The sequence below is a fragment of the Tenrec ecaudatus genome, chromosome 2 (genome assembly GCF_050624435.1).
Source record: "Tenrec ecaudatus isolate mTenEca1 chromosome 2, mTenEca1.hap1, whole genome shotgun sequence".
Taxonomy (NCBI): Eukaryota; Metazoa; Chordata; class Mammalia; order Afrosoricida; family Tenrecidae; genus Tenrec; species Tenrec ecaudatus.
Genome location: NC_134531.1, coordinates 118,575,699 through 118,597,504, shown reverse-complemented (window position 1 = coordinate 118,597,504; position 21,806 = coordinate 118,575,699). Strand labels below are relative to the sequence as shown.

The 21,806-nt window shown below is 47.7% G+C and overlaps 1 protein-coding gene across 1 annotated transcript in view; it reads left to right on the top strand.

Moving 5' to 3' along the window:
• Positions 1–15,541, top strand: part of SEMA6A (semaphorin 6A) — a 151,928-nt gene extending 136,387 nt beyond the window's left edge. Inside the window, exon 19 of the mRNA XM_075541419.1 lies at positions 11,394–15,541. Coding sequence (XP_075397534.1) covers positions 11,394–12,592 — 1,199 coding nt within the window. The 3' untranslated portion in view covers positions 12,593–15,541. The remainder of the gene's footprint in view (positions 1–11,393) is intronic.
• Positions 15,542–21,806: the final 6,265 nt, after the last annotated feature.

Sequence of the window (21,806 nt, the reverse complement as noted above, 5' to 3'; positions counted from 1 at the left end):
GCCGCAAGCTTAGTGAACGTAAGATTCACCTGGGGACCTTGTTCAAACATAACATTTTTTGAGCCCGACTCCAGAGATTGTGATTCAGAAGATCTGGGTAGAACATGAAAACTTACATCTCAAACAATTTCCTTATTGAAGATCACTCACAAGGGCAGATCACAAGTGTGGAAACATAAGATATTCTTGTATTTTTAAATCCTTATGTTTCCACTCTTGGCTAACCTCATTGAACCCTTTCAAAATGCTGCGTTACAATAGTCTGTGCTGAACTTTCTCCTCACATTGCTAACTCAACTTTGAATGTATTTCCTGTACAAAACCAAATGCATTGCCTGTACTCGTTTATATCATCCTTCCAGTAGGACCTCTCTCAAAGCTGGGCTTAGAGAGATTGACTTGTCTGAGATCATACAGCTAGCTCAATGCAGAACCATGACACAAAGCCTTGTCCTTATGACCTCAACATGCATTTACCAATAATCCCCAACCTCGGCTGCAAATCAGATCCCAGAGACTCGACATCTACGAAGTCGAAGTAAATGCTCTTAATAGTATTCAAATGAGCCTGTTTTTTCCTGTTTGCTTTATCCATGGGGTTTTTTCTGTGTGTGTGTGTGTGTTTGTGTGGTTTTTTAAGAGAGAGAAAAATAACAAAGCACTGCAAATAAGCCAAACCACAGAATCACCTGAGTTGCACAATCTTATAAGATCTTGACTTCCCTGTTTGTAGCTCTGATGCTTCCCGAGAGAAGCAAAGGGGCCGGGAAGATCAAAAATAAAAATGCTTTGTCTGGTTTCAGAAATCACTCAGATGTTGGGCTTCCCATTTTATTTGAAACAAAAAATACCTCAGAAGGAAGGAAAGTGAGCCAGGCAAATTCTGTTCAAACCGTGCCCAAGTGTAATTGCCACTAGCTTGACAAGAACCGGGAGCGCTCTCATCCGTGAGACCACAGCCCACCCCTCCAGGCAATGGTTTCGGTTTGGTTTGAAATATCTTATCATGACACCAGCCTTGGCTCTTGGCATATGCCACGTCAAAGCCCGTGGAGCAGTGGGGGCCACCAACCAGCCACTCACACCGGCACCCATGGGACAACTGAAGCTGGGTTGCCTTTCCAAACTACAGAATCAAATGGCTTTGAGTTTCATCAAAATTTGCATGCTCTTCTCTTCCTCCTCTGATGGTATCCCAACACACACCACACACACACACACACACACAAATTGGTCCATCTTAGGAAGAGAAGAACTGGAAATGGGTCCATTCACAGTCAACCACCATAAGTATTATTTCCATTTGGGAGCTTTAAAAGAGTTTATAAGCTGAGAATGTGTGAGAGCCGAGAAGCTGCTGTACCCTGGACTGTTTGGCCATTAACCTGAGACCATCTTGAAGGCCATTACCCCTCCCACTACCTAATCTTCAGCCTGCCAGGGGACGGGGCGGGTGGCATTTTTAAAAAAAAATAAGAGGAAAAGGGAAGTTTGAGTTAAACACTCTAAACCCATTTCCATGGCTGTTGGCTGGTGTTTCAGTTTATTTCTTAGCCATCTGGTTCCCATTAGGCCGTAAGACAAGAAGAAGGCTGCTTCCTGCCGAGATAACCACAGAGAGCTCCCCTTTCACTTTCAGTGTGGTCATCTGGAATGGCTGGGGTGTGGCACTGAGGATAAATGGTCTCCCCCACCCCATTCCTTTTCGCCTCTTTTTACTAAAGATTGAGTCAGGCTTGTGTGGTTAGAAGTGGGCTTCTCGCCTGCAAATTGGTTCATTCATTGCTACTCTCTAGCACGTTACTGCAATGCAATTTTTGAACAAGAAAAATCGGGTTCTTTGGTTCCATTCACCCAAGTTGTCATGAGGATTTCAAGGAAATTGTCGACTTGTGTCAGGAGAGAGCAGAATCAAAGTCTATTTTAGGGGTGCCCACTCGGGGGCTTTTCTTGGTGTTGTGCAATCTTCGAGCTCAGAGCCAACACAAGCCCTCCTGGACTCAGTGACGGAGGAAATGTCCATCCTCCTGTGCCTTCGCATGGTGCTCTAGAGGGCACAGAGCGGCTTTGTGGACTTTGTGGTTACCGGGTCCGCTTTGCACAGATGCCTATTCATCACTTCACTATGGAGACAGACACATCCATCATAGCACAGCGGCTCCGGCACACGCAGTCCAGTGAGCAGTGTGGAGGTGCCGGCGGGGGTGGGGGTGCGCACACTTAACCATTTCGAGTTATCAGCTGCTTGGGTTTCATCCTTAGAGAGTCAGTAGGGCTGGTAATTTACATTTTTACCCTGTTATTTTTATGCTATCAAGTCAATTCTGACTCACAGCAATGCTATAGGACAGAGCAAACTGTCCCATGTTTTTTTTCCTAGGCTGTAATCTCTATGGAGATAGATTTTCAGGCCTTTTCTCCCATGGAGCTGCTCGTGGGGTTTCGTGTAGCACAAAAGCACTCAGTCATTACACACTAGAGCTCCTTGACATTTTCCTTCAACACACACACACACACACACACACACACACACACACACACCCTCACTGCCACTGCCCTGGAGTCAAATCTGACTCACAAGGACCCTACCGGACAGAATAGAACTAACTGCCCCCGTGTTTCTGAGTTTCTGAGACTGTAACTCTCGACAGAAATAGAAAACCTCGTCTTTCTCCCTCAGAACCTCTGGTGGTTTTGAACTACTAACCTTATGGTTGGCAATCCAATATGCAGCCTATTATACTACCAGGGCTCCTATCGACCTATGTTTATTTTTAGATGTTTGATTGGTTTTTTATAATAACAGATAACAGCCTCTCCTGGCTAGTTCTGTCAGCTAGAAAGAATAGGTGCGGGTGAAGATGGAGTTCATTTTAAAATAGTAATACTAATTCAATCCATTCCAAGTCATGAGAAACCATGTCTGCCAGGTGAGAAGTGCTTCATAGGATTTTCCGTGGCTGGCCCACCAGTCTCTATCAGACCAACCGGCAAGGCTGGTCTGTTTATCAATTTGCATTTAGATCAACATTTTTCTCCCACCATATCCAGAGCCTGGCATTTGGATTTCTTTCAGTGCAGTGGCAACCAGGCATTATCTAGGTCCCACCCCAGGTGGAGGCTGGGATTTCCCAGGTTACTTTCGTCTTTAGACTGACCATTTCCATGTCTCTTTAGTTTTCTTCACTCTTCTATGTACCAGGTGAAGAGAGACTAAGAGTTGCGCCTTAGATAGCCATTCACAGGCTTTCAGCACCAAACTCACCTCTCAGCAAAATAGGATGTCTTTCTGGGACTGTGGTATGACAATTGATCTTGATAGCCCCCACAACTGTATTTCTAAGTGACCAGGCCCAGCGGCTCATGCCCTCAGAGTTTTATTATGACTAGGAAGTTTTCGTAATCTTGTTTCCTGTGTGCTCACTTGTCTTCAAGGATATAGGTAACCTCTGTTCCTCCAATACTGCTGAGGCTCAGCCATTCCAGGCTTTTCCTGACCTCCTGCAAATGGTGGTCCTAGCTCTAGCTCTTGTTTCTCCTGTGCAGGTACGCATTCTCTTTCTTTCACCACTCAGCATATTTCTGAGCAATGGCTGGGGATTCGGGGTCAATCCTTCCCTCCTCAAGCAATCTAGCTGAGAAAGAGGAATATAAGGCAAATATCCTGAGTAATGCCTTGAGATAGGACACTTGAAGAAGAGTGGAGGTAGAGAAGACCTAAGGGATGCAATTAGATGCAGGATGTGATTAGGGAGGGGCAGGTGTATTTCAGGCCGCTGGGAACTCCTGTGTGAAAACTGAAGCAAGCAAGAGCAAGGCAAGGTGACTATGGAGCAGAAGACAAGGGGACTAGAAAGGAGCTAGACCCTTAGCCATTGCTGAATGCCACCTAATCATCCCACTCTGCATGCCTTTGCCCCAGGCATCCTCAGGCTTACTCGCATGCCATCTCCTATGTAAAGGTATGCTTGTGTGTGAGCCTACCGTCCCCCTCACGGGCCATAGGCAACGGGCTTCACTCATTCTCAGCACTGGGAACGTGCTTCAGATCGAGTCTATGCTCAGTAAGTGCTGATGAAGGCAGCCACAGGCCAAACCAGGAGAAAGGTAACAGTGGCCACCAGGGCCACATCTGGCCCTGAGTTAGCAAAGACCTCATTTCCAAAGCGCCTTGTCCTAGAGGCAAACTCCCAAGCAGTCCAAGCAAGTCCTAAAGAACACATGAGCCAGTCTACATGAAGTCACTTTTACACTCAAATGTTTGATTATTTCACAACTCACTGACATAACCATCCTTTTTTTAAAAAGCCAGAGCTGTATGGACCTTCCTCTTATTTTACAGGTTCCAATTATTTTGCATTTGAATTGCATATTGCAGGGCCTGGAAAGGAGGGCTTCACTGGTAATCTTTCTATCCGGTTGTCCTTTGAAGAGCTTCAAACATCCTACTGAGACCTCCCTCCAGCATCTGAAAACTCACTCACCTCAGGACAAAAAAGGGTGGAGAGTCTATTCTCTCGGTACTGCCAATTGATGGCATGATTGTAGAGAACTCCTGTAGCCATTATGTGCCTTGCTTCCTGCAATAGGAAGGTGGAGAGAATCATCATTTAGCACCTCAGGACTGGTGAGAAATAGCTGGTGGTTAATGAATCAATGCAGAGAATATTTCCGGTACTGTTTTCATGACTAATGCCCCATTTTCAGTTGGTGAGAGCAGGGTCCTTCCGGGTTGGTGATTGAATGTATTTCAGCACCCTACATTGGTGAATTCCATTCTGATTGCCCTCTTGCAGTAGAGATGAGGAGGCATTCTGCCCCACAAAGGTCCTTCCACCCTGCCCAGGGATTCCACGGGACAGAGGAGGCAATGAGTGAGCACCCAGACCCAACCCATGCCCTTGCGGAGACACATTTATTTCCAAAGATTAAACTCCCCAGGTGCAGTTATGTGTTGCAAAATATACCCATTTTAACCTCATCATCTCTTTTGAATGATCTGAGAACCTTGGTCTTTTCCTTTTTTAAACAGTTTCTTTTATTGCTACTTTAAACAGATTCTGAGCACCTGTAGAGATTTCCTTTGATTGGCCTGATGGATGGTAACGTTAAAATCTGCTGCACAATGTAAAAAAGCATCTGTCCTGTAACTTCAAAAGCAAAGTGGTGGGCACTCCAAAAACGACCCACCAAATGTGAAAGTCACTTAAAAAGTTCTCTATCGTGTACTGCGAACCCACTGATCCAACAATCATTGAGTGAATGCCTGCAGGCAACTCACGGATGGCTCTGAGGGTCATAAATACGGTCCTTTCCCCCAATGAGTTCATTCCAGGGGTATTACACTCCACTGGAAATCCAACTATATGCTTGTTTTGCTAAGCAGTCCTCTCTCTTTTATTTTTTAAGGGGCTCATACAACTCTTATCACAGTCCATACATACATCAATTGTGTAAAGCACATTTGTACATTCATTGCCCTCATCATTCTCAAAACCTTTGCTCTCCACTTAAGCCCCTGGCACCAGCTCCTCATTTTCCCCTCCCTCCCCACTCCCCCCTCCTTCATGAGCCTGTGATAATTTATGAATTATTATTTTGTCATATCTTGCCCTGTCCGACATCTCCCTTCACCCACTTCTCTGTTGTCCATCCCCCAGGGAGGAGGTCACATGTAGATCCTTGTAGTCCATTCCCCCTTTCCAACCCTTCCTCCCTTTACACTCCCAGTATCACCACTCACACCCCTGGTTCTGAAGGGATCATCCGCCCTGGATTCCCTGTGTTCCCAGTTCCTACCTGTACCAGTGTACATCCTCTGCTCTAGCCAGACTTGCAAGGGAGCATTTGGATCATTTTAGTGGCAGGGCGGGGAGGAAGTATTTAGGAACCAGAGGAAAGTTGTATTGTTCATCGTTGCTACATTGCATTCTGACTGGTTCGTCTCCTCCCTGAGACCCCTCTGCCAGGGGAAGTCCAGTGGCCTACAAATGGGCTTTGGGTCTCAACTCCGCACTTCACCCCTCATTCACTATGGTAAATTTTTTGTTCTGATGATGCCTGATACCTGATCCTTTTGACATCTCATGATCACACTGGCTGGTGTGCTTCCTCCCTGTGGGCTTTGTTGCTTCTGAGCTAGATGGCTGCTTGTTTACCTTCAAGACTTTAAGACCCCAGATGCTACATCTTTTGATAGTCAGGCACCATCAGCTTTCTTCACTGCATTTGCTTATGCACCCATTTGTCTTCAGCGATTGGATCATGGAGGTGCGCACATAATGATATGATTTGTTGTTCTTTGATGCCTGATGACTGATCCCTTCGGCTCCTCGTGATGTGATCACACAGGCTGGTGTGCTTTTTCCATGTGAACTTTGTTGCTTCTGAGCTAGATGGCCGCTTGTGTATCTTCAAACCTTTAAGACCCCAAATGCTATTTCTTTTGATAGCTGGGCACCATCAGCTTTCTTCATCACATTTGCTTATTCACCCACTTTGTCTTCAGCGGTTGTGTCAGGAAGGTGAGCATCATAGAATACCAATTGAATAGAAGAAAGCATTCTTGCATTGAGGGAGTACTTGAGTGGAGGCCCAATGTCCTTCTGCTACCTTAATACTAAACCTATAAATATATTCAAATATATCTATTTCCCCATCCTCATACATAAATATGTTTGCATATATACATGTCTTTATCTAGACCTCTACACTAGCCCTACCAGGGACAACACCGGAGACACAGTGTGGGAATTGCGTTCCTCTCTTTTTGCATTTACATATTTCAAAAATTCAGGACCAATAGGCGGTCCGGAAAACTCCTGTAAGCCAACTATAGTGTTACAGTCCCCTTACGTTGCCGCCGCCGTTCATCTTTTAGTTACATGAGTTACTCGGAATTTGAAGCTGGAGGAAATGTTTATCTCTTTCTGATACTGAGAGCAAATGGAAGCAACTAGAGGAGCAAGCATTATCGCTCATAAGCCCTCTGCGGGTTCACTAACCTACTATGTCTGCTGTGTGGCTTTTGGCCTTGAGATTTGTCCAGCAAACTACAGCATTTAATGCTCTTTCTAATTTATTATCTCCTTTTATTCTTGTTAGAACCTCTTCCCAACTTAATAAGGCAGTGTGATTATGTTAACCCTACTTTGCCGATTTACAAACTAAGGCTCAGAGATGTCACTTGTCACATCAATAAAGCAGTCAATAGGGGGGAGTATAAGACTCCCCCCAGCCTTTTGAGACAGTCTCCAGGGATGTTTGCCCATGCCTAGTATCTCTAGAATGTGTCTGATGTTTTCAATCACTCACGATAGCCCATACCACAGAGCTGGTTTAAGCATTTTTGTGAATGCTAGTTTTCCCTCTTTCATAATATAAGCAGGAAACTTTACATTTGGAAGGTGCAGTCAAAACATAAACATTAACGTCTTTGTGAATTGGCACTAGCCAGATTCGAGAAGCCACCTGTCTCCCGTGGGGATAGGAAAGCTGAAGGGACACCGAAAGGTTTCTAAGGTCACTATTTGCATAACAAAATGAGACACAATTTTCCTCAAAGGCCATATCTTATTTGACATGTTAACAACTGAAGACCTGAACTCCAATGCCACCCAATGAAAAATGAGTTTATTCTCAGTAAGGACCAATTGATTTCGCTAAGTCTCAGGTAGCCGAAAGGAGCCTTTGTATTGATGCGGGTTAGGCCTTGAGCTGCTAACAGCAAGGTCAGTAGTTCAAACACACAAGAAGCCACTCCACAGCGGGGGTTGGGGGCATGATGCTGCCTCGTGGCGTAGTGTATGTGCTGGGCTGCTAACCACAAGGTCAGCAGTTCAAAACCACCAGCTGCTCTTTCAGAGAAAGATGAGGCTTTCTGTTCCCCCAAAGAGTTACAGCTTTGGGGACACACAGGGGCAGGTCCACTCTGTCTTGGGGCTGCTATTAGTCAGAATCGACTGAACGGCAGTGAGACTCAGTCCCAAAAGCCCTGTGGAGGGCTGATTGTTGTAATGGCCGTGGCTCTTGTCAGTGTCAGGGCCCCCAAGAAGCTTGCAACCCAGAATAGCCAGACATGCACAAATGAAATGAGTCCGTTAAAGTCGGGTTCAGGGTCTGTGAAGAAATTTGAAGACTGCCCATTTCCCAACCAAACGCGGGGAAAAAACAGCAGGTTGTTGCAGTCTCGATCTTACCCTCTTAAACTGAGAAGTCGATTTCAGTTGTACAAAACCAAACTCCCTGCCATCGAGTTGATGCTTGCTCATAGCCCCTCTCTAGGACAGGGTGAGTTTCCAGACTCTAATCACTCCAGCGGAAAGCCCCGTCTTTCTCCTGAGGAGCAGCTGGGCTTTCAAACTGCTGGCCTGGAGTTTGGCCGCCCACTATGCCAGCAGGGCTCCTTCAATTACACAGCTTACAGGGAAGAGAGAGGAAACAGAGACCAAACCAAAGCCTCCTGCCTCCACGAGTGTCCCTGTAGACTGTGCTCCTGAGCTTCCGGTAGCGGGCCGTTCTTGTGAAGTGCCTGTGGGTGGGCTCAAACCTCCCAACTTACCACTGTGGGCAGAGCCTTTCTACCATTTGGCGCTCCTAATTATAGAGCGCATAGGTTGCTATTTTAAAGGAGCGAGAAATAGCATGACTGTGTGGACAAAAACACCTGGGTAAGGGGAACAGGAGTGCGGGTGGAAGCAGTTGGCAAACAAACACAGAAGGCATGTGCTGTTTAAAATGATGCTAGTTATGTAGAATACAACTACATGATGTATTGCGAAGACGCCTCCCCAAAGGAATATAGACACTTGGAAAGGTGACATTTCAGGCGGAGAGGGAGTTCCGGTGGTGGTGGGGGGGGGTTGTACCTAGTACCCTCAGTGGATTCAGTCCAACCTTCCAGAGCTTTCACTGAAATCCCCCAGTCAACACGGGAAATTAAGCCCACTTTATTCACAGGTGTGCATTCTTTGTGGTGCAATTACATGTAGGAGGTTAAAAAAGATGCTTGAGAGAACCCCATACACAATCAACACTGAGAGGAAATCAGTTGCCGCTTTAGCATGACAATGAGGAAATGCAAATTTTAGGAAGAACTTTTCTTTAGCACCGGTCCCTAGTGACTGGGTATTAAAAAGATTTGAATGCAAGACATCCTACCGTTTGGGGAGCTCCACCACCACGTCAGAGGTGTGGGTTACCATTGCATTTCCCTGCTGGGTTTTTGTGTTTGTTTCTCATTTCTTCCCCTTTAAAAAGTTCATGGAGATAAATCTGGAAATATTGGAGAAGTGACACATTTGAAACTCGTTCCTATCTTACCACTTTTACACGCTCTTTTCTCCAGGGCCAACTGCCTGGGCTGCCCTGCGCGATCGCAGGCGTTTGCTTAATCACAGCGTCTTTTGTTTCTTAAGAAATACTTGCTGCTTCTATTTATTCCCCACCTGAAGTCACAATCGTTTATCACAGAATAATCATTTCCACAGCAACCAGCAGTGGCATAACCGAAAGGAGGACCGTTTGGAGAGACAGGGAAAGAGCAGCATCTCGGAGCGAACGAAGGTTTCTGAGTCTTAAACCAGCTCTTCAGGAATCAAAACATTTTCCCAGCAAATCCCCACGACAATGCCACATTTCTTCCAGGGTTGGCTGTGACATAAAACAAGTTCAGGGTTGCACGTTGTGGCCTTGGGAAGGGGTAGGGATTTTTATTTCATTTCATTCTAATTCTGTGCCGCTAGTGTCTGCCAGTAAAATACATTAAACATTTTCCAGAAAGAGTTGATTTAGTAGATGAAAAATGTGTCTCCCAAAACCCAAGAAGGTACATTTTCTGTCTTGCTATCATTTCCGTAATAGGAACAATGTTTACATTTCCTCCGCCCATGAAGTGCCTCTAATGTATTCCTACTCTTTCGCTCTCCAGAGGCAGGAATTGAGGTAGTTGAGATTTTATTTTTCAGCTACCGCACCAAGCACTTAAGATCTGACAATTGTGATGTGTATTCTCACTTGGTATTAAAAAAAGTCAAAGCTTCGGTGTTTGCATTCGATTAGCGTCTCTCAGCTTGGTGGCTGATTAAGCAGCACAGGGAAAGCCACTATCTTCTGAAACGCTGCGCCTTGGTTAATGTAGTGGAAGATTATTGACGGGTGTAGTCCCATAATTTTTATTAAATTGAGGAGGTTAGCTCACCGTGACAGCAAACTCGAGCCGTAATAATGAGACCTGACACTTCTCAAGCTCCACTCTAGGGCTCCAAATGGTCTTGGTTTCTTTCTTTCTTTCTTAATGTCCTTTCAGTTCCAGTAAGGAGAAAGCTTCACTCGGCTATTCAGCAGATCTACCTGAAATTGTGTACGGGGTTTTTGTTGTTGTTTTAGATGGGCGATGCAAAATCAGCACAAATGTTTGTCATCTGTGAACGTTAGCGATTCTGTTTCATTGTAAGAGACATGCACCGTCTTTTCTCTGGTTACTTCAAAGAATTTGACTTAAGACAGGCCCGGGGACCCACAAAGGGGTCTCCAGAAGAGACCCCCAGCTGGAATCGTGACGTATTCCGGATAATTTCTCATGGGGGGTGGAGGGGGAGGAAGCGCAGTGGTTAAGCGCTGGATTACTCACTGAGATGGTGTTGGTTCACACCAACTCAACCAGCGGAACCGGAAAATAAGACTGGGGGAAGGCCGGATTGCCCAACAAGCAATGCACCGGCTAGATGTTTACTGACAAATCGGTAAAACAATTTCACCTGGGTCTCAGCGGGTCTACTAATGAAAAGAATAATAATACAATGAAAATGGTTGGCTACAGATCAGTCAGCAAACACAATGAACCCCCCTGTGTACTTCCTGCACTGAAAGCCTCTGCCTCTGTGCTTCCTCGTGAAGTCAGCCTTGGCCTTGGCCAGCTCCTAGCCAAAGACCCAGCCGGCCACACTGACCCGCCCGGGTCCGATGGACCTCACAGCCGCCAGCAACCCAAAGCAACGCAGGGGTTCCCTCCTGCGCCAGACCCGGCGAGATCTCCAGTCTACCAGGGGAGGTTTCCAAAGTGTATGTGTGTGTGATGGGGGGGGGGGTACACGAATGCTTTAAAATGTACAACGGGCGCCTTTCAAGAAGGGGGGGAAGCACACGGGACAGGAGAAGCGGCTTGTTTTGCGAACACAAAGAAGGCAGCAAACGAAGTCTATTTCCATCCATCACAGAGGGGCCTTCAGGAGGATTAATTAGTTAATGTTTGGCAAGCTGCGCCTTGCAGACAAGTTAGGCAGAGGTGCCATTGTCACTTATTACTGTTATTAATTAGCAGGGTGATTGCCAAACAGGAGGGAGCCAGGTGGCGAAACTTCGTTTCCTAACTCGGCGTGTGATGTCTCTTGCAGGAGTGATACGGGAAAGTTACCTCAAAGGCCACGACCAGCTGGTTCCCGTCACCCTCTTGGCCATCGCGGTCATCCTGGCTTTTGTCATGGGGGCCGTCTTCTCGGGCATCATCGTCTACTGCATCTGCGACCACCGGCGCAAAGACGGGACGGCGGGGCAGCGGCAGGAGAAGGAACTCCAGCACTCCCGCCGGGGATCCATGGGCAGCGTGACCAAGCTCAGTGGCCTCTTTGGGGACCCGCAGTCCAAAGACCCCAAGCCAGAGGCCATCCTCACACCGCTCATGCACAACGGCAAGCTGGCCACTCCCAGCAGCACGGCCAAGATGCTCATTAAGGCGGACCAGCACCACTTGGACCTGGCCGCCCTGCCCACCCCCGAGTCCACCCCAACCCTCCAGCAGAAGCGGAAGCCCAGGCGCGGCAGCCGGGAGTGGGAACGGAACCAGAACCTCATCAACGCCTGCACGAAGGACATGCCCCCCATGGCCTCCCCCGTGATCCCCACGGACCTGCCCCTCCGGGGCTCCCCCAGTCACATCCCCAGCGTGGTGGTGCTGCCCATCACACAGCAGGGCTACCAGCACGAGTACGTGGACCAGGCCAAAATGAGCGAGGTGGCCCAGATGGCGCTGGAGGAGCAGGCCGCCACGCTGGAGTACAAGACCATCAAGGAGCATCTTAGCAGCAAGAGTCCCAACCACGGGGTGAACCTCGTGGAGAACCTGGACAGCCTGCCCCCCAAAGTCCCCCAGCGGGAAGCCTCCCTGGGCCCTCCGGGAGCCCCCCTGTCTCAGAATGGCCTGAGCAAGCGGCTGGAGATGCACCACTCCCCCTCCTACGGGGTAGACTATAAGAGGGGCTACCCCACGAACTCGCTCACCAGAAGCCACCAGGCCACCACGCTCAAAAGAAACAATACTAACTCCTCCAATTCCTCCCACCTCTCCAGAAACCCGAGCTTTGGCAGGGGGGACAACCCACCGCCCGCCCCGCAGAGGGTGGACTCGATCCAGGTGCACAGCGCGCAGCCGCCTGGCCAGGCCGGGACTGTCTCCAGGCAGCCCAGCCTCAACGCCTACAACTCACTGACGCGGTCGGGGCTGAAGCGCACGCCCTCGCTAAAGCCCGACGTACCCCCCAAACCTTCCTTTGCCCCCCTTTCCACATCCATGAAGCCCAACGACGCGTGTACATAATCCCAGGGGGGAGGGGGTCAGGTGTCGAACCAGCAGGAAAGGCGAGGCGCCCGCTCAGCTCCGCAAGGTTGGTTCTCAACTGCCTCAGAGCGCCCACCAGACCAGGAAGGCCCCGCGGTAGGGCTGAGGACACCGGGTCCTCCTCGCTGGGACACAGGGATGCTCTGGGAAAACGGGCCACGTGGTTTGGTGAAGGTTTGCAACTGCGGGACTCGCCTCCATTCTCTGCCTTCACTCTCCCTCACGCACCACCACGGTTGGACTCACGAAAGACTTCGATGATCATCACAAACATGAGCCAAAAGCACATACTCACCCATGCACGCACCCACATGCCTACCCACACCACGGACACACACACACACACACACACACACACACACACACACACACAGGTGAACAAGCAACTACACTTTGTCCATGACTGCACAGGACTGTTGCCCACCAGGGCTAGTGTTCCAACCTGCAAAAAAAGGAAAAACCACAAATACATTTTTTAAGATTATGAAAATTAAAAAGACAAAAAATAAAGAAAGCATTGATAATTCTAACTCAGACTTTAACAATGGCAGAAGTTTACTATGCGCAGATACTGTGAAATGCCCACTAGTGCTACAGCTTTCTGTTATAGCAGATCGATGCCATGTTGGGCAACTATGTCATAGATTTCTGCTCCTCCTCTCTTTTAATGAATAACGTGACGGTTAACGCAAGTAACTCTTTATTTATTGTTCACCCTTTTTTTTCCTGAGGGAAAGAACTCTTCTGCATATCCTCCTACGAACAGCTCTTCAGAAAGCCCACTGAAAGTTAAACTATTTAACGTGAAATCCATTAACTGGAATAATTGAGTTTCTTTATTTTTACAATAAATTCACTGAGTCAATAAGTTGGAGCTGGAATTCTAAGCTTTGTGTTTGGACTGTCTAATCGCTAGCCAGAGGAAAGAGTTAAGAGGGGGATATTTATTTAAATCTATCAATTAATTTGCTGGCCTCCACATGAAAAAAATATCTATATTAACTTGTTTAAAAGTCCTCCAGACCCCAACGTCTAAAGCAACCAGGAGAGAACGTTTCAGAGTGACACATCCGGCGAGTCCCATTGCTGCCGCCGTGGCTTTGTCGGTGGTTGTTCCTCTTCCGAGAAGGCGCCAGCTTGCGATCCCCATCATTTCACCTTGCATGTGAGACAGCAGATACAAATCCACAAACGGCGTGAACTCATTAATACGCTGGCTGCTACCTTGCATAAGTTAATGGTTTTAATCACACGGGTTTTTCGTGGGGTTACATCTGTGAATAGCCTGTTTTCCACATGTAAATTTGTGCCTTACACCCCGAGTTGTGTACACTTGTAAACTGTCGGTATGATAAACTCCCCCCCCCCCGCCCTCCTTGAAATCAATGCAGATATTTATTTCATCCTCCCTCCCCCCACCTCCACTCCAGCCCTCTGGGAGATTGGAGTCAAGCAGATGGGACAAGAATGCAGTGGTGATAGTAGTGATCCCAGAGCCCAGGAAACTGGGCCGCATCCGGCCCTGCAATTCACTCTTTCTTCTAGTGCCAACTTGGACCACCCTTCGGCTGTGCTGTTGTTGAGCGCGGGCCCCAGTATTGTGGGTGGTGAGCCCCTTTCTTCCTCCAGAGTTCCCCGAATCCCTTACATTCTCAGATCATTTCTGTCTGGTGATCTCCTTCGCAGCCAGCAGGAAAGGGACTAGTGTCCCCCTCTTCATTTCTGCTGTGCCCATTTGTCAGAGAGTACAGTGTGTGATCAGGCGGGCACCTGGGAACCGAGGAGAGGCTCCCCAAGGCGTGTGCTCAGTACGCTTGTGCAATGCGCACAATGGCACGACATGGAAATGGATGCAGGCAGGCTGGTCCCTGCTGTGATTAATGAGTAACTGGCAGTACAAGGCCAACCACAATAGATTCTGCAAAACGTTGACCAGGACGAAGGATTTTTTTTTCCACTTAAAAAAACTATCCTTTTGTTGTTGTTGTCTGTAGGAGGGTGGGAGGGGGTGTTTTTCTCCCCTTGCTTTTTATTTGCTCAAACACAGAAGAAGGGACTATTGTTTACGCTCTTATGAACAAAAGATCTGTCAACATACTGTAAACTGTGAGCATGGTTGGTTGTTACTGTTTTGTTAAACAGTTCATTTGGTGGTCTCTTGTCTCCTTTGTTTCCAGTTTAATCTTCTGGGTTTCATTTTTTTTCTTAATTAAAAACAAACAAATAACTTTGCAAAGACAATGAAAGACTGACACAGAAGGAAGGACGCTGGTGAGTTGGCTGTAGGGTGGGTGAGTGCAGGGCTGCATTGTGATTGTTCAGGGTAAGGTTTTGTTGTTGTTAAGTTGTTGTTTTGCCTGGGTTGGATTGGGTTTACCCTGAAACCCTGAAGTCTTTTCGAGACACTCGGATCTTTCCCCCACCCCTTTTTCTCTAGAAATGCAGACAAGAGGAAGGTTATGGACACACACACCACACATCACCCTGCTACCTTCTCCCCATGCCTGACTCCCTAGAGTATTGATGGCACCGCACCCACTTGCCCTTAGAGGTGGGAGTGGGCGGGCGTCGCTGCCTCCATTGTGTTATGTCAATTTGTGTCAAAACTGACCTTACCCATCCCTGTGTCCCACAACCCATCACGTCACGGTGTTAAGCCTAAGATGTCCACACGTATTTGAGCAGGTCTTCTGCATTTAAGTATTTCCCTTCCTTGACGTTTTATTTCCCCTCCCCGCCCCCACTGTCTGTGGGGGGAGGATCCACAGACCTGCGTGTGCCTTTGCTTTCCAGTCCTGCTAGCCGCCGGTAGAAGCAGCCAGCTCAGTTACGTTTGCTGTAAAGTTGTCAATATTGTGATGTCACCAATTTCCCTTCCATCTCCACAGCCCCTAACATCGGATTCACAACTTAATGTATGTTCTAAAACAGAGAAAAAAGGAAAGAAAAAGGGGGGGGGAAAGAAGGGGGGAAAGCAAGGAAAGGGTTCTTTATTACTCAAAAGTAATAAAACCAGACTGTTCTATATTATCTTTGGTGTCCTGAATGCTGTTATTTCTTTTTTTCCCCTCCTATCCAAAAACCCTTGCCCCACCCTGCCACCTTTCATCCTTCCGCCACCCCACCCCACCTCGATGACTCTATTCCTCCACTTCGCTCTGGTTTCCAAAGCAAAAATAACCATGTGTTTAGAGGCATTTATTTGCAATACATCCCCCCTCCCACTCCAAATTATTAATGTATTTTCTTAGCCTGCACCCAGCCTGCAGCAGGACTTTTGCATAAGCCACCAGTAATTAAAAGGCAGAGCACGCATTGACTCCTTCTATTCATGTTATGCATTTTCTTTTTATGGGCTTGTTCATCATCAAACATTTATGGTAGGCTTGATAGTTTAAGAGATCAAGGCTAAGATTTTAGTATGTAGGGTCCACTAAAAATAGATCTCAGCACAGATGTGACTTCAGCCTTTTTACATATTAATAAGGTGGAGGGGGCTGGATCTCACTCCTTGTTAGCATTTATCTCGGGTAATCCAGAAGACGTGGTTGAAGGGATATGGGGATGCAGCACTGGATTTCCATTTTGCAGACTAGCGCTATGAAATGCCTACATCAGGTTTTCCCTCTGGGATATTTTTAAAAGTTATTTAAATGAGTCCTCAACATTCCCTTTTGACCTTCTGAAATGCTTCTTGCCAGCCCCAGCCCCACCACCACCACCACCACACACACAATATTTCGGGTTAGCTTGTGTGCAGGAAGCAGTGGGTTGAGGTCTCGGTCACACTTATCACGAAGTGGATACAGCCAGACCCAGTCACCATTTGATAAAGTCCTCTTTAATTGTTTCTTTAATTCCACCCATAGTGTGAGGCGCCTTTAGCCCAAAGTTTAATGTGGTTGTTGATTCTGACTTAATTTACAAAGAGGTTGGCACTTTCTCAGTAATGCTATGGACAGGTCTGCCTGCCATTTAGCGAAGGAGGGGTCATTTCAATAGGTTCATATGGAGTGAGTAGGCGTTCTCTGGACAGCTCGTCCAGAGGAAGGGGATACAGGTCCAAGGATGCTATGTGTGTGAAACACAGGTTAGCTGGTCTTGAGTAGACTCTACAGAGAAACAAGGCAAGGAAAGAGAGTTGGGGCCACACGTGGAAATCCCTGCCTGCCGTGTGCTTGAATTTTACTGTGTTACCCGGGAAGTGAACTGATCCACAGAGACCTGTGGGGCAGCAGGACAGTGTTGTCAGTAGCCAATGATGACCTAGTACTGCTATTGTAACAAGTGCACGGCTTTGACAAGTAATGTCACTTTCTCAGTATAGGAGACTAGGAGTTAGCAGGCAAGGCACTGGCTCTCGGGGAACACTTTCCCTTTGTGGGATCTAGAGGAAGGTCCTCGTTTCTTGTCAGCTTCGGTCCCTCAGTTCCTTGGTGACCTTCCTTGTAGCATGGCCCTGCGCATCTTCCCCCACCACTGGCTTGTATAGACTAGACTCCCTGCTAAGACTGCCTCATTAACATAGCAAAAGACCCATTCCCGAGTGTAGATTATAGCCACAGGTTTAAAGTTGGGGATATAAATTGTGTTTCTGGGGGTCACAATTCAATCCACTACATGGTTGACAAATGAAAATGTGTCCTCTGATTTCAGATTCTTCAAGCATTAGCAATGAATCATCTCTTCATTTCTGTGCTTGTCCCCCCTTTTCCTCCCGACCCTAAAAAAACCCATTCTTCTGTGGCTGACCACTCAGTTATACCCACATGCCTTACTGCACAACTGAGAAACAACCAACAGCGAGTCTCATGTCACTAAAGTGAAAGAAGCTGAGGTCCGTGGAGGCGCGGGACTTGGCCCATGACCCCAAAGCTGGTGGTCAAGCCACTGTTCCAACTCCAACTCACTGCTATTGAGTCAGTGATGACTCATGAACCCCTGTGAGGGTCTGTTAACTGTTTACGGAAATAGAAAGTCCAGTACCTCTCCCAAGGAGAAGTTGGTGGTTTTGAACTGTCAACTATGTGGATTGCAGTCCAACTTATAACCACTACACCATCACAGTCCATACTCTTCTAACGACACCTGCAAGGTCTGAACACCCCCTAAAAGGAGGCCCCAGTGACGGGGTTGGTTAGCATTGGACTGCTTACTCTGAGAGAAAGATGAGGCTGTCCCCATAAGTTCGCCATGAATCAGAATCAACTTCATGGCAGTGAGTCTGGTTTTCGTTTTTACCCCCATTTATGAGCCCTGGTGGCACAGTAGCTTAAGCATGTGGGCAGGTAACCTCCAGGTTGGTTATTTTAAACCCACCAACCTCTGGAGAGTGACGAGACTGCAAAGATTGACAGTCTTTCAAACCCGAGGGTAGAGTTCAGCTCTGTCCTGTAGAGTCACTGAGTTTCAATGAGCTCAATCACACACACACACACACACACACACAAACTCACTGTCATTGAGTTGATCCCAATTCATAGTAATTCATAGTGACCCTATAGGACAGGGTAGAATTTCCCTGTGGGTTTTCTACTCTTCATGAGAGTTGAAAGCCTCATTTTTCTCCCTCAGACTAGCTAGTGATTTTGAACTGCTGACTTTGCAATTGGTAGCCTAACACATCACCCACCACTACACCACCAGGGTTGCTCACTGGCAGTGGTTATTTTTGGCTACTCACCCCCTCACTCAGCTTGCTTAGTACAATCCCAGCTAGAAAGACTTGGTACTACCCCCTCCACCCTCCGGCATCCTTTCTTGCCCCGTATACCCCACCAACCCCTACCCCATCGGAGCATCCCAAATTCCTTCTTGCGCATCAGGCCCAAGGGGTAGGGCTGAAGGCAGGTTCACACGGGCTTAAAGGTAAGAGTCCCTGCAAAGCAATCTGATGCCAGGGAGGGGTCACTTGTGCCGCAGTCAGTTGTATTGGTGACAGAGACTGAACAGGTACCATCTGTTTGATCTGGGCTCCTGTAAAGTCCCCACAAAGATACGAGGAGCAGATTTTTATGTTTGATTGGTTGTTAAAGAGTTGGAGACTTCTGAAGGGTTTTGAGATTTGGGACCCTAAGGAATAACTGCCCCATTACAGCTAGGTGTTTCACTTCCTAGGAGTGCCGTGGACTGGCCAGATAGGAAGTATTGGACCTGCTTGCTCTCCTTAAGCGCTGGGTCAACACAAACTGGACTCCCTGTTCAGCCTTGAAATTTGGCAGGAGCTAAACAAGATGGCCCAGAACCATAGGGAACCATAGGTTTAACTGCTTGAACAAAAGCTCTTAAAAAAAAATTCAGCAAGTGAAATAAAAGTAGCAGAAAGGCACCTCCAATTTCAGACACTGGTACATTTTCTTGAAGCAAAAGGGTGATGGGAATTTAAAAGAACCCTTTAGTAACAAAATGGCATGATTAAGCGCATAATCCTTCTCCTGGCTCAGCATTGTGACAGCTGGGCACTTGGACTCAGTAGCCCTTATAAGCCCACATCTCACGCTTGTCTTAAAACCAGGTGGTGACGTGTCTGTTGTACTGAAGGGAGAAAGCAGGATTCACATGTATTGATTGGGACTGCCAGACAGATGGGATCTTCAATATTCCATTTAGAGTATTGTATATCCTGAGCTCCATAGCCCCTGGGGTGCCCGGGGGTGGGGGATGGTTGACCTCCGCAGAGGGCTGGGGCTGAACTGATGTGCATTACATGTGGCAGGGCAGAAAAATGTGCAGATGTCACTGTGGCAAATGGCAATGAAATCTGAGCAAATCAAACATGGCAGCTGAGTGGTGGGAGGATCCCCCCCACCCCTTTCTGCACACACAGCCCCTCAGACGTGGTCACACACAATGCCATCGTGGCGGCAGATCCTCCGGTGTCTGAAACAAAAAATGTCAGAGGTCAAAACCCATTATCTGCAGAAGATGAGCCCCTTTGGGAGACTTTTCGTCTCTTTCTGGTAAAACTTGGATTCCACTCAACACGTTTCTGGTTACAAAGTGGGCACGAGCTGTCACAAATGAGCTGTCGAACACGAGCTGTCACAAACAACAGAATTTAGAAACTAGGGCCATTGCCAAGGATTCTAGATATGGGCCCTGGCTGAGGTGGCCAGCAGCTTTCGTATTCTGCCTAATTACCTTCAGATAGACGCCTCCCTTGGAGAATTATTAACATCGTCCCCTGAGTAAGCCATGGGTCCTGCTCACAGGCGGCAACCGTGCTCCAAGTGAAGTGAAACTAATGAAGGGGAAAGGGAGGAAACCAGGACGTAAGAAGCCTGTTTCCTTGACCATTTTCAGCATAAAACACTTGAAGGTGACATTGGACCCAAGGCCAAGTGCCAGGAAATGAGCATGAAGGAACCCAGCCAAGAATCCCAAGGGATTCCTAGGATGAGAGAGATGGTGACAAATCAGCCCGAGAACCAACCACTCTCATTTCTGCTTCATCCACACAACTACCCTTACGCTGCAGGAGCAATGAGGAAAACAGCTTAATCTCAACAGAACCCGGCATCACGTCTCTCAGGTGGACACCACACTGTTCACACATTCATCGAGTCGCCATGTTGGTGAACAAGCGTGGATTTCACTCAAGTGGCACCGGTTTGTTTCCTAAAAATTCCAGTGTGGACTGGTAGCACTCTGAGAGGCCCGGGGCTTCTCTCTGGCAAAAATAATAACCTATCCATTTGTAGCATTTTATAATTTGCAGGCGCAGTCTCATCCATTACATGTTGCGATCCTCCTCACCGCCTCACATAATACGATTATTTCATTTTACATTTTAGCTTGGAGAGGCGGGCATCTCTTGGAGTGTTGATCAGCATCATCAACAACAGCAACAACAAGGAAGTTGTAATATTTCAAGCACCCATGCACTGACATCACCTCCTTGGCTCCCTTAGGGACACCTCGGGTTACACCATTACTCTGCTACTCTGAAGGGGAAGCGTCTCTCACTGCCTTTCCCAGGAGAGATGTTGACAACAATAACGTCCCCAAAATAAAGGCTAGACGCGCTCGTTCTATTTTCGGAACATTGTGCTCTAGTGTTTTTCCACCATTAAAGAACACATCCCTTCCTGCCCGTGTGTGCAGAGTGCTCATTCCAGCAGTGTCACTAGAACTGTCAACCAAGCAGGAAGAGGGAATTGCAGCACAACCCCGTGGCCTCCCTTCTTGGGGCCCACCCTGCCAGTCAGGGCCAGCGACAGATGGCTTCGGCGGAAGGCAGAGGCTGAAAGACTCAGCCTTTTCAGTTCCTCCTTCCAACACAAGTCATCGAGATCACTGGAAACACTCTAAGAGCTTAAGGTGGGGGTGGGCTTGGGGATGGGGGCAATAGGATTGATTGGGAATGAAGAAGAAACACTGTATACTTAGAAGCTTCTGACCCGGCCTGTCACACAGGAGTGCCCGGGTGATGCCAATAGTTAACATGCTCGCTCAGCCATTAAAAACCCCACGGCACACAGTTCTGTTGTGGCATGCATGGGTTTGCCATTCAACCTGACTGCGCACAGGAGCCGGAGTTAAAGTAAGTGTGAGAAAAGAGGTAAGAAATATCCACCATGGCTGCTTCATGTCAGCCCCAGTCAGCCACTCGGCATGATGGGTAATGACTGGTTTGGTTGCGTGCCCAGAGAAATCTCCCGGTGGTATGGTAGGAGACAGTAGGTGAAGGTCACCTAGACCTAAGTACCCATCTTCCTTTTCTATACCACTGCCCTATAGCCCATGTTGCTACCGCCGTAGAATCAATGACCTCAACTGCTTGGTCCTCCCCTAGACAAAGGACTGGGAGCTGACGCAGTACAGGAGAGGCAGGATGTCCTTCTCCGTCGTGAGCGCCAGCCTATCTTCCCCTCTGAAGGTGACCTGGCACATAGCTACTCTACAGGCACTGAAAGGAAGCCCAAACCTTGAACTCCCCCCTTGGGACACAATCACAGACAGATTCCCCTCAGGCCAAAGGAGAAACAGATATTCTCCTTAGAACCCCGCGGTTCTCTTTCTTGGCCAATTTGGTTGCTGTTGTTTTTGCTTGCTTGCTTACCAGGGAAGCTTTGTTCTCAGTCACAGTGCCTTCCTCCTCACACAGATAGGTTTTTCAGCCAAGCTGGAGGCTTGCTTGCAACCAACTTTGGTGATTCTGGTACTAAATCTGTATGTCATTCCAAGTGCCACT